We start from the raw sequence: 17,069 nt of genomic DNA on the forward strand, positions 1-17,069 counted from the left end.
ATGACCAACACAGAGAAGGTGTTGCCCTCTTGATAGCCAGGCAAAACAACAAGTCACTATAGGAATGGAAACCGATAAGTGAAAGACTTTTATACACAAGACACAACTCAAAATACACCAAGCTATCAATCCTCACATGTTACGCACCTACAGAGGATTCAGATGAAGAAAACAAAGAAGAATTTTACGATATTCTAAGAATGGCCGTTGAAAACATTCCAAGACATGCTATGCTCATGATCATTGGAGACCTTAATGCTAGAGTTGGCAATACACAAACAAATCAGTCCGTTGGAAAGGAGGGCATAGGGGTAATGAACAACAATGGAAGCAGACTGGCAGAATTTTGTGAAGAACACAACTTCATTATTGGTGGAACTTTCTTCCCACACAAAAACATACACAAATTGACATGGAACTCACCAGATGGGAAAACAGAAAGTCAGATAGACCATATAATTATCAACAGAAAATGGAAGAGCAGCTTAAACGATGTCAGAGTCAGACGATTGGCAGACATTGGAAGTGACCACCGTCTTGTCACAGCCAAAATCTCTACTAAATTGATGAAAACAAAAATAGCAAAATAGAAGGAGAAACGTTTTAACACAGATAAATTGAAAATCCCAGATATCCAAAACAATTTCAATATCTCAGTAAGAAACAAATTCAGTGCAATACAAGATATTACAAACATGACAATCCAAGATTTCAACCACGTCATGCAGGAAAGTGCCACTGAACACTTAGGACACAATAAATCCAATACAGAGAATTGGATATCAGCAAGGTCATGGGAGCTCATTAACCAAAGAAAATCAATCAAACTAAATCTCCTGAACGCTAAATCCCCCCGACTGAAAGAAAGGCTATCCAGTGAATACTCATTGAAGGACAAAGAAGTGAAAAAATCCACAAGGAAAGACAAAAGAGATTTTGCAGAAAATTTAGCAACTGAAGCAGAAAATGCAGCTGTAAGACAAGACACAAAAACACTATACAAAATCACAAAAAAGCTCTCGGGAAACAGAAGTTATGGTCAAGAGAAACCATTAAAATCCCAAGATGGTAGTGTAATCACAGACGAAAAGGAGAAAATTGAAAGATGGAGAGAATATTTCGCAAACCTTCTGAACAGACCAGACCCATCTTCTTACACAGATATCCCAGAAGCAGAAATGGACGTAGAGGTTAATCTTGGTCCAATCACTGAGCATGAGGTGCACGAGGCAATACAACAACAAAAAAATGGCAAGGCCCCAGGTATTGACAAAATCAGTGCGGAAATGCTTAAAGTGAACTCGCAAGAAATGTCCAAAATTCTCAGTAAATTGTTCACCAACATTTGGGAAAAGGAAGAAATACCAGAGGATTGGCAGAAAGGCATCATCCATAAAATAGCCAAGAAAGGAGACCTAGGAAATTGTGCTAACTGGCGTGGAATCACACTCCTGTCCGTAACGAGCAAAATTTTTAATAGAATCCTTCTGAAAAGAATCTCACCTCACATTGAAAACATTCTTAGAAAAGAGCAGGCAGGGTTCAGAAAAGGGAAGTCATGTAGTGACCACATATTTACCCTGAGACAAATCCTGGAGCAAAGCATTGAATGGAACAGCCCCCTCTACACCATTTTTGTCGATTTTGAAAAAGCCTTTGACAGCTTACACAGAGAGTCCCTGTGGAAAATACTCCGCCATTATGGTATACCGATGAAGATAGTCAACCTAATCAAAGCAATGTACAGCAACTACCAATGCCAAGTGATTTGTGGTAACAATTTAACAGACAGCTTTAATGTAACAACTGGTGTAAAACAAGGCTGCATACTCTCCCCGCTTCTGTTTATCCTGGCTCTAGACTGGCTCATGAAAAATACAATTGATGGTAAGAAGAGAGGCATTGGCTGGACACTGACATCCTTTCTGATATCGATGATATCGCGTTAGTTTCCAGTAAACACAGAGACGCCTCAGAGAAACTAAACGTACTACACAAGAACGCCTCGAAAATTGGACTGAAAATAAATTTCGATAAGACTGTGTACATTAGGGTGAATCCAAAACATGACAGTGAAATTAGGATAGATGAACATAATATTGAAGAGGTAACAGAGTTCTCCTACCTCGAATCCAAAATAACAGACGACGGAAATGCAGAACAAGATATCAAGCACAGAATTCAAAAGGCAAACCAGGCTTTCGGCATGCTGAAAAACTTTTGGAAATCAAAGCAAATAATGAGAAAGACAAAGCTGAAAATACAAGAGCAATGTTTTAAGTGTACTGCTTTATGGAAGTGAAAGCTGGAAAATGACATCCTCCTTAATACAGAAACTAGAAGCCTTTCAGAACAAGTGTTTAAAAAGAATTTTTAATTTATTTTGGCCTACAAAAATAAGAACAGTGGATCTATTAAAGAAAGCTGACTGCACTAGCATTGATAGCCAAATAAAAAGAAGAAGATGGCGTTAGCTGGGTCATGTGGCCAGAATGGAAAAAGGGTCACTTCCCAAGACAGCCTTGTACTGGACAGCAGATGGGAAGAGAAAGCGGGGAAGACCCAAAGAAACCTGGCGAAGGACCATGGAGAAAGAATTAAAGGAAGCAGGCCTGTCCTGGAATACAGCCACCGCAAAAGCAGCCAATCGCAAAAAATGGAGATGTCTGGTGGATGCCCTATGTGCCTCAAGGCCCGAAGAGGATTAAGTAAGTATACACTAAAAAGGTGACTGAATCACGTTTTCGAATTTTTACTGATGCTATTAGGTTATTTTACTCAAAACACTGAAACCAGAGGTATTTGACTTCGAGATATCGCGAAACCGGAATTCCGGCATGAACCGGAAAACTGGCACCCATGGTTGGAAGACAGATATAAGGAGATAGAAGACACTGTAAGAGCCTCCCTGCTCACTATGGGAGGTCAGGACCCCACCCAGACAATGCAATTACAAAACAGATAGCTGAGCATTTGTGTCAATCTTTTCTGCATCTCACTGGTTACAATAAAACAATACATTACTTTGGACAGAAAAAAATTAAAGTGGCAATATATCAAAAAGGAATAGGGGGCAGCGTGGGTCACCGGTACAGTTTTGCTTCATACCCGAAAAGTACCGAGTTTGTTTGTTTTTAAGGGTTTTACGGCACTTGCAACACATTTAGGTCATATCAGCACCAGTAAAAAGGAAGAAAACGGGATAGTCAAAAGTTCTAGAATTACAATTAAAACATCCAAGAATAAGACAGACAAAGGGGAATTGGTTCAAATAGGGAACAGATGTAGATTCCAAGAGCACACTCTCAGTATCAGTGTACTTAGTTTGAGATCACTAAATGTCTCACCCAGACATAAGCATGGGTCCCCGCCAAGAGGAACACACTCAATTGTTTACAAATCATACATATGTAAAAGGAAAAATTATACAGTACATAACAGAGAGATAATTTACAAGGAAAAAAATATCATCTCCCAAAACTAACTATACATTTTACTGTTTCCCTCCCAGCCAGGGTATCCGGCCAGGGCCAGGACAAAACCAAGTAATCTCATTCCAAGACAAAGACAGAAAGCATGTTGGAAAACAGATATTGGGGGATAGAAGACACAGTATGTACCTCCCTGCCCACTATGGGAGGTCAGGAACCCCACCCAGGTACCGAGTTCGATTACCCGTCGCTACCCTGAGGCCTTGAGAAAGTCATCCCGCCCTAGCTCACTGCGGCGGATGCCTGGGTTATTCCAGTCTTCCCTTGGAATAGATCCTAGAGACAAATTTCATCCATGGGATGAATAAAGGGAATTTTATTTTATTTTATTTATTTAATTGCATGGTCAATTTTCCCTCCCTATTTCATTTACAAAAGAAATTAGACAGTTTTTATATGCTATTATCTCACAAAAAGAGAAAATATATTGGTGCATGGCATGGTATATATCTTAAAGAAGAAGATAAATTTTTCATTCTGTTGATGTATCATAATCACATGCCTTTACTGATACAAGTGAGGAGCATAAGCAGACTGCCAAACTAGTTGGTACTAAAGTTACATGTTGTAAATGCATAACAATGATTTACAATGAAAAAAATATCATCTACCAAAACTAATACTACACATTTCACTGTTTCCCTCTCAGTATCAGCCAAGGACTCCGGCAAAGGTCAAAACAAAACCAAGTGATCCCATTCCAAGTCAAAGACAGACAGCAACTCAGAAAACAGATATAACAGGGCAACTGCTCTTCACCACTTAGAATACCACCCAAGTCAAACTAGCACAGGCATTTTCTCGGTCACGTCACGGTCAGCGGTTCTCCTGCCAGGCTAGAATGTTACCTGGACAGGAGTTAAATTCTGCTGTGTTGCCATTGAATTTTTGGTTTTCAAAACATTGCAATAACAAAATTTTGTTGACATTTTAAAGAAATGTTATCGGAAGAATGTTTGCAACAAAAAATTGTCATGGCATACATTAATTTTCATCCATTTGGAATGAAATTAACCGTCTTTCTGCAGCTGAAAATAGGAGATGCTTAAAACTCTAAGAAATATGACTTAATTGACTTAAACATTTATAATTTTAATTTGTCACCTAGTATAAGAATATTTTATATGACAATATACAAATAAATGTAGAATCAGCTCAACTTCTTGTAAATCAGAAAGGGAGCTGCTACAACTGTTTATGCCAACCCCATTTTACTCCATCAGTCCAGATGTTATGATTTTTTATCAGAAAATACTGGGAATTACATACTTTCTGTGGTCTATTTCAATAAAGACCTTGAACTTGTATAGTTTATGCTCATATATTGTTATCATTAGCAGGCCTAGATGTTTATTCAACGTTACTCGTTGGTCTGAAACCCAGGCGATCCAAAGAAATCCAATTATCATGAAGTTTAGAGCAGAACTTGTTGCTGTGATAAGGGGATAGAGGACACAGCAAGTGCCTTCTGCCCACCATGGGAGGCGAGGAGTTATCATCATACCTGGCCATATTAATAACTGTGGAGTTGAATGGGGCACTTCTCACGACGAAAATATTTTTCATTACAATACTTCTAGCCATAATTACAAATGTAACCTTTATACATTGCTCAACATCAGCCAATGTCCTACTTACAACATTTGATCAGGATTTAATCTCTGCATTTTTATGGTTTCATTGTTGCAAGTTCTGTCGTAAAATGGATTTGATTTTTCAGAGAAATAGTCCAAAATATTGCCCTGATTCAAATGAGGAACCCAAGCTGTGTCATGCCATGATATGCCAAGGGTATTTTCTGAAAAAAATATAATGAATATGAAAATATTAATATGGTAAAGCAGATTCTTCTCTACCTCCCCCCCTCTCTCTCTCTCTCTCTCTCTCTCTCTCTCTCTCTCTCTCTCTCTCTCTCTCTCTCTCTCTCTCTCTCTCTCTCTCTCTCTCTCTTTCTCTCTCTGTGCGGCCATGTGGTCTTGTACAGTAACAGTAGTGCCACTAGTATCTCATAGTGATCCATAATCAGAATTTCATGGATCCAGTCTCTGGGACTTGCACAAATACTATTAAATGCTATTGAAAGAATGTAAAACAACGATTTCTATAGCTATGTTGGAGTGCATTTGACAATCCTGGAGTCTCATCTAGACAAATTTATACGGAGTGAGTAAGTTCAAACACACAACTTGAATGTCTGAATAACATTTTACAATAACTTTGTTTTGTTTGTTTTTAAGGATTTTAACGTTGCTTGCAACTCATTTAGATCATATCAGCATGAATAAAAGCGAAGAAAATGGAATACGTAGTAAAAACAATTCTAGATTTACCATTAAAAGCACATGAGAAAAGTAAGACAAAGGTGAATGGTTCAAATAGGAAATAAGATGTAGATTCAAAGAGCAAACTATCTCACTAGTGTGAAATTGGAATCGCCTAAAAGTCTCATCCAAACACAAGCGCAGGATCTGAATAAGAGGAATACACTGAAATGCTTACATTATACATTCAAAACAACAAATATATATAACAAAGAGATGATTTTCAATGAAAAAAAAAGATCATCACCCAAAACTATAACAATACATTTGACTGTTTGTGTGACTATGCATTATAGTGGTATGACATTCACTTTCGGATCTGAAGGTCCTGGGTTCGAGCCTCGCTCGTGCATAGTTGAGTCCTTGGAGAAGGCTCTTTATTCATTTCTCTCACCATACTCAGGTGTAAAATGAGTACCTGGCCATTAACAGCATTGTCTCTATCAAAAAGAATTGTAATATCGCCTAACCGGTATCATGTTCCGTCGTAAATGTTAAATGTTGTTTTGGCCAAGGCCCCTTGTAAAGCGCTTTGAGCATATTTAGTGGATATTGCGCTATATATATCTACAAGTTCAATTTTTTGTTTCCCTCTCCACCAAGGACCCTATCCAGGTAAAGGACAAAACCAAGTAATCTCATTCCAAGACAGAGACAGAAAGCAAGTCAGAAAACAGATATAGGGGAATAGAAGACACAGTTCAGTAAGTGACTGTGACCTTCTTGCCCACTGGAGGTCAAGAACTCCACCCAGTCCTACATCTTTCGCAGTGGTGCAGAATTTAAGGTAGGTAGGGACATGAGGGGGAGGGGAGTAAAAATGCCCTTTCTTTATTTGGCAACATATTCATAATTTGTTCTTTTTTTTTACATTTTTATTTTTAGAGATTGGTCCTTTTTTAAACAAGATTAAAAAAAAAATTGGCAGCTATTTCTCTTAATCAGCATAAAACATCTGGATAACAAAACATCAGTCATTAGTAAAATAAATCTGCTTGTCAGGAGGGTGAGGAAGCATACCAGTTTGTCACAGGCTGACTATCGACTGTGTGCATTGCATGATGAAAGTTATCACTGACACTCTCAAAAATAGTAAATTAATGATTGATTGATTGTATGGATTGAATTTTATGTTTCAATTGTGTTTTTAACAAAAGAACATTCGTTGTTGAAAATTTACAGAGTAATTTGCTTTGATTTCCATTCAAAAAGGAAAAAAAACAAATGAACACAAGTTGAATTCATATTTTAGAGGGACTATCGCAACATTACCAATTTGAAGGTGGAGAATAAAAAACTTAAGTTACAACTACAGTGTTGGAAGACAATAGAGAATAAAAAAAATGTTTATTCTCAATTGTCTTCTGGCACTTTTCTACTCACTTCATCTCTTGTTGTTACCAACATAAGTGCCTGCTCCACTCACTTTTCTGAATTAAAAACTACAGTGTTGAAGTGCTGTAATTACTGTTGTCATCAATACTAAAAAATAACAGAGAGATCTTCATGAGCTTTCTTTCAAGACATTTCTGTTTCTTTTTTTTTAAAGTTTGTATTTATCAGATAAACAGTTTGTGTGAAAAACATGTTCATTACAACTACAACTAGAAGTTATGAGAGGAGTACATTGAGTTGAAGGGATCAAATTAATGTACCTGGGCATACAAAATTATTCTAGAGGAAAACAAATAAACGAATATATCTTAATTTCTTATATATGCAGGACAACATACATAAAAAGTAATTGAACATCAGATTTACAGTCAAACAAAGAAAGGCAAAAAATCATCTAAGGCCAAATTGGTCTAATCTGAAGCCTGTGACAAACTGGGCAGGGGGCCCGTCTTCAGGAAGTAAGTCAGCAGATAACCAATTCGTTGGTTGTTATTCTGAGAATTTTGAACACTTGAATGCCATACGATACCCCACCAATAGACAAGTATTTAAAATAAATGTCTATTCTTCCCTTTCTCGACGTTTGAGTTTGAGTTTGAATGGTATTTTGAGGAGTTTGTTTTTCTCTCCCAAGTTTTCTGTGTTCTTCTGCTTCAGCTTCGGCTTCGAATTAAATTTTCATTTTCATTGTTACAAAAACGGGTTTTTTTGTTTTTTTCTTCTCTCAACAAAGGCAAAGTGACAAACTAATAATAACATCCAACATGCCTCGGGTGGTGCAGTTGGTGAATGAATTGGGGAAAGAAGGGGGTAAAGTTTTTCGTAAAATAGAAATTCGTCTATAAATATAAATCGAGATTATGCTGGCTTGGCTGAGGTCTAGCTTCGTTCTCGCCGGTTAATCGTCTTTCGTTGGAAGAACTGTTTAATTTAGAAAGTTGACAAAGATATGGCCTATGACAAGGAGGGTGAGACAACATTATTATATGGACACAACATGACTCTGGACCTGTAACTGTTTTGTGATGATCCATATTCAAATTCCAAAATTATCTTCCTGGCGACTGGGTTGCCAGATTATTTTTCAACAAAATGCCAGGGGAAGACTCAAAAAATGCCAAAACACTCAAAAAAATGCCAAAGTCTGTTGACTCCCACCCCCACTAAGAAAACTACTCACTTTTGATAGACAATTTACTATCATATCCTGGTGGCTTGCATGTTTTCTTTTCTTTTTTTTTTTTTTTTTTTTTGAATTATACTAGATTTCCTGTTGGGGTAATTTTTTACCTACTGACTACTAAGTGGAGTGCTAAACCACTACACCACGGTTGAGAAAAGGTGTCATTTGAAGTATAATATACAAGAAAAGAAAATGCCAAATGAAAATGCCAAATGCCAAATGATTTTTCTAATGCCAAACGGTTTTCAAAAATGCCAGATTTTTGGAATCTGGCATTTAAAATGCCAAACTGGCAACCCTTCCTGGCGACTGAAGGCAGTTGTGATGAAGACAGAAGACAAGTGACCAGGGTTGCCAGATTATTTTCAGGCATTCTGCCAACTGGAATAAAAAAATCTGCCAAATACCACAAAACTCTACCCCCTTTGAAAAGTCATCAGTTTTGTTAAACAAAAAATTCGAAAGGCCGATTTCATAAATTTTTTTTTCATTTCCCAAGTTTTAAAAAATCACTAATACATAAAAATTGCTATGGCAAACGTGGAAAATAAAATCTGCCAAATATCTGCCAAACAGCTAAACCGTTTTTTTTTTTGCTAGACGACTTCAAATTCTGCCAAAAAAAAAAAGGACATTTGGCAGAAAATCTGCCAAATTGGCAATCCTACAAGTGACAATATGTCAATAGGCCTATATCGTACCTAATATCGATATATCTGATTGCCGATCGGGAATTCCCCAAACGTAGGGCTTTTCTCGTCAGCTTGGATTTTCCCCTACATACACAGGGGTGCATCAGTCCATAGCCGACTAAACAGTTTGCGAAGTGTACATATAAGCATCGTTTTCTCAGCTGAGTCTATACTTTTTCAACATTAATCGTGAATAACAAATCAGTCATGAAGATAATATACGTTCTATTCCTTTACAGTCTGCTTCCGATTGGTAAGTTGACAGAAATGACTATGACTGTCTATTTTGTCACAATCTATTCTCTTTAAATTCATATCTATGTGATTATGTTTTAAAATAAGTTTTACTTTTTTATAGTAAAGGGGTTCATTTCCAACTGTGATGACCCGCGTTTCCGTTCATAAGATTCAACTCTTTATAACCAGAAGGATTGGGGGGGGGGATAATGAAAAGCATTCCTCATGTATGAAATCTATGTGTTTGTATTCGTATGGAGAAGAGTGATGTGATTTGTTTTAAGGGAAAGTGTTTTTATTTCTTTTCTTAACGACATCAAACGAGACATTGCGGCTTTTTCGTCTAATACACGGTATTTATCTCTGAAAATAATAGGGGAGCATTATTAAACCGACTTCTTTTGCAAACATAGAGCATCTGGAATAAAATGTATGGTTCATAGTCAAGGATCTCAAATATTTTCTAAATCATTCATCTTACATGTGTAATTAAAAAGAAAATTCATACAAACAACTAAACAAACAAGAGACTAGTTCACAATGTCTGATTAAATTGTCATTAAGCGAAGTAAATAATCAAAGGATTTTTTCTATGATTTCAGTATTACTAAAAAAAAGAAGATAAAATCATGGATAGCCCCGACAAGTATTATATTTCATAATTACAGAATTCATATGATTGACTACCGAATGGTCATGGAGGTAAAGTGTCATCTGGTCTACCCTCAATTTGAAGAACTAATTTATTTATTTTTAAGCCAGGGAAAAAAAAACCAGAACAAACAACCAAACCAAGATAATGCCATTGCTAAGAAAGTAGCAAAGCCAGGAAATCAAATTAAAAAATTAATGGTCATTTTCTTTTCCTGCCACACATTATTGTCAATGTTAACCCCCACCTTGACAGTGTTTTCGCCACATCTCAGTCTGGTTAATACAGCGGTAATCTTGTCACCCAAGAAGTAGGTTGTTGGGAATTAAAAAATAAAAAAATAAAAAAAGTGAGCTTTATATAGTGCAATTTCCACTAAATGTGCTCAAAGCGTTTTACAAGGGGTCCCTGGTCAACAGCAACATTTAACATGTAGGATGGGACATGCCGCCTGTTAGGCGATATTACAATTTTTCGGACAAAGACAACGCTGTTAACAGGCTGGTACTCATTTTACACCAGGACCTACCGATCCGAAAGCGAGTGTCATACCACAAGACCACATAGTCGCATAGGAATATTATGTTGATGTATGCAAACAATCATAGAGAAATACTGAACTAAGATGCAGATGTCAGTCCTTCTTTGAAAAAAAAAATTAGCAAAGTTATTAGTTAAAGAAGCGGGATAACACAGGGATATTTTTTTTTTAAATCTGTTATATGTGTTATTAACAGATTGGTAGACATCGTGTAATCTTTGCCAGTTTTATCTTTTTGTTTTTTTTATTGCTTTTAAAGTCTATGATATTCACCATCTCAAAAATGGCAAACAACTGTGCTGTATTGTACTGTATATTTTCTCTCCCTCTCTCTCTCTCTCTCTCTCTCTCTCTCTCTCTCTCTCTCTCTCTCTCTCTCTCTCTCTCTCTCTCACGCACACACACACACACACACACACACACACACACACCATCTACATGCTCATGTAGTAATCATCCCATGCCCAGAAAATATGGCATCCGACCCTCCGCACCTGAACATGGAAGTTTAGTTTGTTAATTTGCATGAACATTGGAAGAGAGGGCAGTTATTCATTATTGTTCAAGCTGGTATTCAAGACAAGAATGCTAGGGACGAGCAAAGGACAAAATAAATAATACTTATATTTTGATGTCCCTCTGTCAGCAATTTTAAGTCTGTATTTCTGTAATATTTTCAAATATAGTGTATTATTTTAATTTTGTAAATTTCAGCTTATGGCCATTCCAGTGCAATCTGTACAGAACTATTTAAAAATGGTTCATTTGTCCATCGTTGGTTTAATCCTGTCAACAAAATTTGCTGTGGTCAGAAACTTCGACAAAGAACAACATATTTAGATTGCTGCAGTAAGTACAATTTTAACAATGAAGTTCCAATGTGGTGTCAAGTAGATAATAATATAATATATAGTTGAGCCCACATACAATGGCTTTGGCTTAAATGGAATTCGGGCTATGATGGAGAATTTTTACAGTATATATCTATATTATCTACAAGGAGGTGTTTGTTAGGAAAGTAAAAAGATTCCATTGTCTCTAGATAACAGGGTAACTCATCTTGAAGATTAAGTATGAGGAATTTTGACATTTTATGGGTTGATAGCAGCACATCAAAATTCCTCCATTCGTGTTATCTCTATTCTCATTTAAATGCTGATCAGAAAGACTCCTTGGTGATCTATGTCTACATCATCCTTTTGATTTTGTGTCCAATTTACTTGTCATGTATTGTTTGTAATGGCTTCACATCTGAACATCATCTCTGAGAATGATGCGCCTTTGCTTAGAGGCACATACAAACATACACATATTTATATGAAGGCGTTTGCAATATAAGTGTACACACACTCTCAATCTCTCATACACACACACACACATGCAAAATGAGGAGTCAGTGTGTTTGTGTGTGTGTGTGTTTGTGTGTGAGAGGAAGATAGTGTGTGAGTGCATGTATTTGTATATTGCAAACATCTTCATTCTTGATCTGACTGCACCACCATGGCCGATACATTGTATTATCTTGAAAGAATCAATCATTGTTGAGCATAGTCAATGACTGGTCCTTGTGTTGTGACCTTAGATAAGGCATTTAAAACATATTAACCCCAAACATAGGCATGAATATGATGTGAATGAATATGTACCTAGCTTTAGACAGTTACAAAAACAACTGAGACTTGACATCAACAGCTGCTCAAATATGGATGTGAAGAACAAAATGAAGATACAAAAAAATGAACTCATGCATAAAATTAAATCTTAATCAATAGATAATAACAAAAAGAAAATAAATGAGATTGTGACAGAAATAAATAGTACTAGTGACAGTTTTTTAAAATGTTCAAAGCGGTGAATACAATCAAATGACAGAAAACACATAATAGACTTATAATCAAAGACCTTATGTAATGATAAAAGAAATTATAAACACAATAACCATGAGAAATACAAGGGGATTCAAGAAGTGGAACCATTCGAGTCTACCAATTCAGAGCTTGAAACGCCTATAACACCCCATGATAAGTGAAGCCATACAAAAGCTCAATAACAACAGATCACCAGGTTAAGATGGTGTTAGAGCAGAAGAACTCAAATGTCTAGGTGACAAAGACATGCAAATACTGGCTGATATGTATAATAAGATATTTAAAACAAAACAGGTTCTCAATCTTGGAAGTGGAAAACTCATTCTGCTAAACAAACCAAATAAAAAGAAAAGCTCTTTAGAACATTTGCGACCAACTGTTTTATTATCCGCACTAAGAAAAGTTTTAAGCACAATCATGCTCAACAGAGCGAAAAGGTAGAGGAATATCTTTCACCATCACAAAGCTGGTTTAGAAGAGATTGAAGCACTGCGGACATAGTATGGGCCCATTGATGGCTGAAAGCTAGAACGGAGAAATATAAGGAAGAATTTGCCATCCTTGGAATAGATATGAGTTCAGCTTTTGACACCTTATGTAGAACCAAGTTGTTTTCAATCCTTGGACAAAGATCACGTGAAGCTCATAAGATACCTATTATCATCAAATACTACATTACAATTTGAATCCGGCAGAGAATTAACAACAATATCAACCTCAATTGGATCCCCTCAAGGAGACAGCTTGAGTCCAATTCTATTCACGATATACCTCGAATCAGTCATGAAAGAACTGACCAAAATTACCACCAACAAAGAAGATCACACATGAATTGAAATACGCAGATGATACAGACCTAATCTTTGAATCAGAACATCAGCGAATAATATCAACTGCCCTTGAAGCATGGAATCTAAAAGTGAATCAATCCAAAACAGAATATACAAAAATCAACAGAAATTTAAATGAATGGAAAAGTGTAATTTGATCAACGAAAATGAAGACATCAGAAAACGAAAGCGGCTGGTCACCAATGCATTCAACCTACTCTAAAATTTATGGAATAGATATAACATAATCAGTGAGAATAAACAAAGGGTAGCCCTATTCGTCCTTAAGGTCGAATAGCATCAACCGCCATTGCCGTCCGTAAGGACAAATAGTGTTGCTTGCACTATTCGTACTTCACACTACAGCTGGGCACTATTCCGTTTCTGTTTGTACTGAGATAGATTCGATTCTACGTAATTACATGATATATCCGTATCGTCTTAAATTTTTTGTTAGTGAGTCAAATAATCAGTGGAGTGTATGTGTGTAGGTGTGTGTGTGCGTGTATGTGTTAGTTTTGTGTGTGGGGGGGGGGGTGTTTTTTTTTTGTTTTCTGTTGGGGGGGGGGGGGGGTTGTTTTTGTTTATTTTGGTTTTCTTCTGGGATTTTTTTTTCCAGAATGGTGATCGTTTCCTTATTAGGAACTATTTTCGTGTTCTCCTTTTGGCAAGTATCCTATTCAAATGCCTGCTCGAAAGTTTGGGTTGGTTGGGCACAGAGGAAGATTCGTCAGGTATTCTTTTCTTTTTTTCTTTTCTTTCTTTTTTTTTGGTGGTGGGGGGTAATTTTTTTTTTCTTCTTCTTCTTTAAAAAAAAAAAATATTTTTTGTGTGTATGTGTGTGTGTGTGGGGGGGGGGGGGGGGGTGCCTTTATTACATGTTTTCTATCTATGATAGTGGTTTAACACTCAATAACTATTTGTTTTAAATGACTAGTATTAAAATTGTCAAAAATATTATATTAGTCATAGTAATATAAGCAGCCCAATAACATCAACGTATCTCTTAAGAAGCAGTTTTTTTTTAAAAATATTATAATCTTGATAATTCAGTGAGGGCCATCAATATTGGCTTGAATTTAGCCAAGATTTTTCATTTATTTGAACAATGTCGATACATGTCCTTTAACTTCAGAAAATTTTGTTATAAGTTGTACCGTCTTGAGTAGACGAGCTGTATAACAGAATTGTAGATTTAATTCACGGAGAATTCAATGAGTTAGTGGCAGTGAACGAGGTAATGGTATAGACGGTGTGGAATTTAGCGGCTTTACAACAAGCAAATTAATTCCAAAGCCGAAAGCACAACGTTGCATGTAATCTAATCTACATTTACGATGTCAAATATATTAAAGATTAATAAAGGACATTAATACCAAGTCCTCAATATTTTCAGTACTTCATTCGTTAGCTAATACTATTAAGTATTTGGTATCCACTTTTGCCCTGACGAGAAGTTAGACTGTCAACGGGCTGGGCTTTGAAATGTCTATTGGTTGAAACTGGATGAAATAGGATGATACAGAACATAAAAGCCCAGTTCGGCCTAAGAACAATAATTTGCCTATGTTCTTAAACTCAGAACAATGGGTTATGTTATCAGGGGTGTTGGGATTGTTATTTTGATCTGGGTAGGGGTCTATAGATAACAACACCAATATTAGAAACGTCTCTAACGTCTGATAAAGCTAAGATTACTGGCCAAAAATATATTTCTAACTTTAGTTAAAATTTGAAAAATAAAAACACGGAAATATATACATAATAAGCTTTATATATTTTAAACAATGGTTACAAGAAAAAATACACGATTTTTCTCAATAATTCTATATTCAAACAACTTTGTATGCAAATGTTGTATTCCAGATGTGTAATTTGGCTTATCACCACTCAATGTGGTAACTCAATAGATATTACTAATACTAACTTGTGTCTATGTACGCAGTGATACAGACCTGCCAAGCATTCGATTTATTGTATTATAGTGGGATGGCAGAATACCATTTCGAAAGGGATTTGTGCTGCGTTGTAGGTTAACAAATCATCCCCATCGACGTGTACAAATACGCAGGTCTGACATCCGAACCCACTTTTCGGCCTACTTTAACATTGTTGTATAATGGACAGTATTTTGCGTCTTTTTTTTTTTAGATTTCCATTACAACAATGAGCCAATAAGGAAATGGGTTATCAGACCTGAAAATAAGTGCACGTCGATCCACATCAATTTAAAAACCATCACCATCACAGACAATAATCACTACCACAAGCACTTTTACAACAGCCTCATTACCATCAGAATCGATACCACCATCATTTGCACAATATCATACGTATCAGCACCACCATCAACATCACTACCACAGCATTATACCTACCATTACCATGGTCATATCAACTATTGCCACCACTAGCAAAAGCATAACTATCATGTCAGCCACCACCACTCCAGAAAACAATCATTTTAAATACCAATATCACAGGCGTACACTATAGCGTCACCATTGCCTTCAATGTTATCACTTCAGCTTCTTGATCATTGACACCACCACTACAAGTAAATTATGGTCGTTATCGTCCCCACCACATTATTCTTATTATCACTATCAACATCACCAATGCATCAGCTTTGTAACTACCACCACCACCACCACCACCATCATCATCATCATCATCATTTCAATCAGTGATCAATCACGACCATCACAAAAACAACAAAATTAACAGCAGCATCAATGCTACCACCACCACTAGCACTACTAACTACTATCACCACAACATCGACTACCACCACCAGGGCCCAATTTTATGTAAGCAGACTAGATTTAGTTATTTACTAGTCTAGTAAATGATTTGCTAGCCTTAAGCCGAGGCGGAACAGGTGACTAAAAAAGTGGGATTTCATGAACGTTTTCTAGTCTCTGACTAGCGAGGCTCTTGCCGAGAAGTGGGCGTTGTTAGGACAGTGCCTAATTCAGCTATTTTGTGCTTGTAACATCAAGCTCTCTAGTACACAATGGCAAGTAAGACACCAGCCTTGATATTTTCAACGCAAAAGATTTCCAAAGAAGAAATTAGCAACACCTCCGTTCCGTTTCATAATTGAACTTACTTTTGCCGTGATTAATGAAATCACGTGATATTGACTGTCGACTGATCAGACAACAATGATGCCCATGGTCGACTGTCAATTATAAATTTAGGCCAATGAAAGTGTCAGTGAAAATCAAACAAACTTTAAAAAAAAAACAACGGAAAATGTGTTCTGACGAATCACATTATTTCAGTCAGTGTCATGCCAACAGAATAATTTTTGTCTCCACTATACTTTCTAGTCGTTTGTTTTTTTTTTTTTTTTTGTTTTGTTTTTTGTTTGTTTGTTGTTTTTTTTTTTTTTGTTTTTTTTTTTTTGGTTGTTCTTTGAAGCGAAACCTTCCACTTCGAGTTTCCGTTCATTTGCAACCTGCTAACCGATTAGATTCCGGGTTTTTTCCCTAGTTTTTACTCACAAAAAAAATTGTACTTTCGAAGGTCTAGCATATCTTACATTTTTTAAAAAGTAGTGACAATACCAGCAGGACACCTTTTGCCTTTGTCATTCGTAACCGAAGTATTTTCCTTCCGAATCGAAGCTCTCTCTATCTAAAAATAGTTTATCGACGATATTACGTATCCTAGTAACTAGTCTCAGACTAAGCTTAAAGTCCGGCCTCAGCAATAAATGACTAAAACTTAATCAAACTTAGTCTGAAGGTGACGTGATTTTAGTCTGGGAAATATTTGGTCAGCTCACATATAATTCGATTTTTTCAAGTCCTTGGCTAAAATCAAAGACTAAGCGCTAGTCCACGTTCATAAA

At 36.4% G+C, this 17,069-nt stretch overlaps 2 protein-coding genes across 3 annotated transcripts in view; one reads left to right on the forward strand and one right to left on the reverse strand.

The window, feature by feature from the left end:
* LOC144979676 (mediator of RNA polymerase II transcription subunit 6-like) overlaps positions 1 to 8,765 on the reverse strand; it is a 30,017-nt gene extending 21,252 nt beyond the window's left edge. Inside the window, exons 1-3 of the mRNA XM_078926566.1 lie at positions 8,689 to 8,765; positions 8,217 to 8,260; positions 5,130 to 5,289 (exon numbers count right to left, since the gene is read on the reverse strand). Of these exons, the coding sequence (XP_078782692.1) occupies positions 5,130 to 5,289; positions 8,217 to 8,241 (185 nt within the window). The 5' untranslated portion in view covers positions 8,242 to 8,260; positions 8,689 to 8,765. The remainder of the gene's footprint in view (positions 1 to 5,129; positions 5,290 to 8,216; positions 8,261 to 8,688) is intronic.
* A 399-nt stretch (positions 8,766 to 9,164) lies between these two features.
* The window catches only part of LOC144979674 (uncharacterized), a 24,815-nt gene continuing 16,910 nt past the window's right edge, over positions 9,165 to 17,069 (forward strand). For both annotated transcript variants that reach the window (XR_013646753.1, XM_078926529.1), the window contains exons 1-2: positions 9,165 to 9,335; positions 11,227 to 11,361. Coding sequence is in view for 1 of the 2 variants with exons in the window: in XM_078926529.1 (XP_078782655.1) it covers positions 9,290 to 9,335; positions 11,227 to 11,361 (181 nt within the window). In the remaining variant the exon portion in view is untranslated. The remainder of the gene's footprint in view (positions 9,336 to 11,226; positions 11,362 to 17,069) is intronic.

The sequence above is a fragment of the Berghia stephanieae genome, chromosome 1 (genome assembly GCF_034508935.2).
Source record: "Berghia stephanieae isolate SIO BIC M18660-M18661 chromosome 1, UCSD_Bste_1.3, whole genome shotgun sequence".
In the NCBI taxonomy this organism is placed as follows: Eukaryota; Metazoa; Mollusca; class Gastropoda; order Nudibranchia; family Aeolidiidae; genus Berghia; species Berghia stephanieae.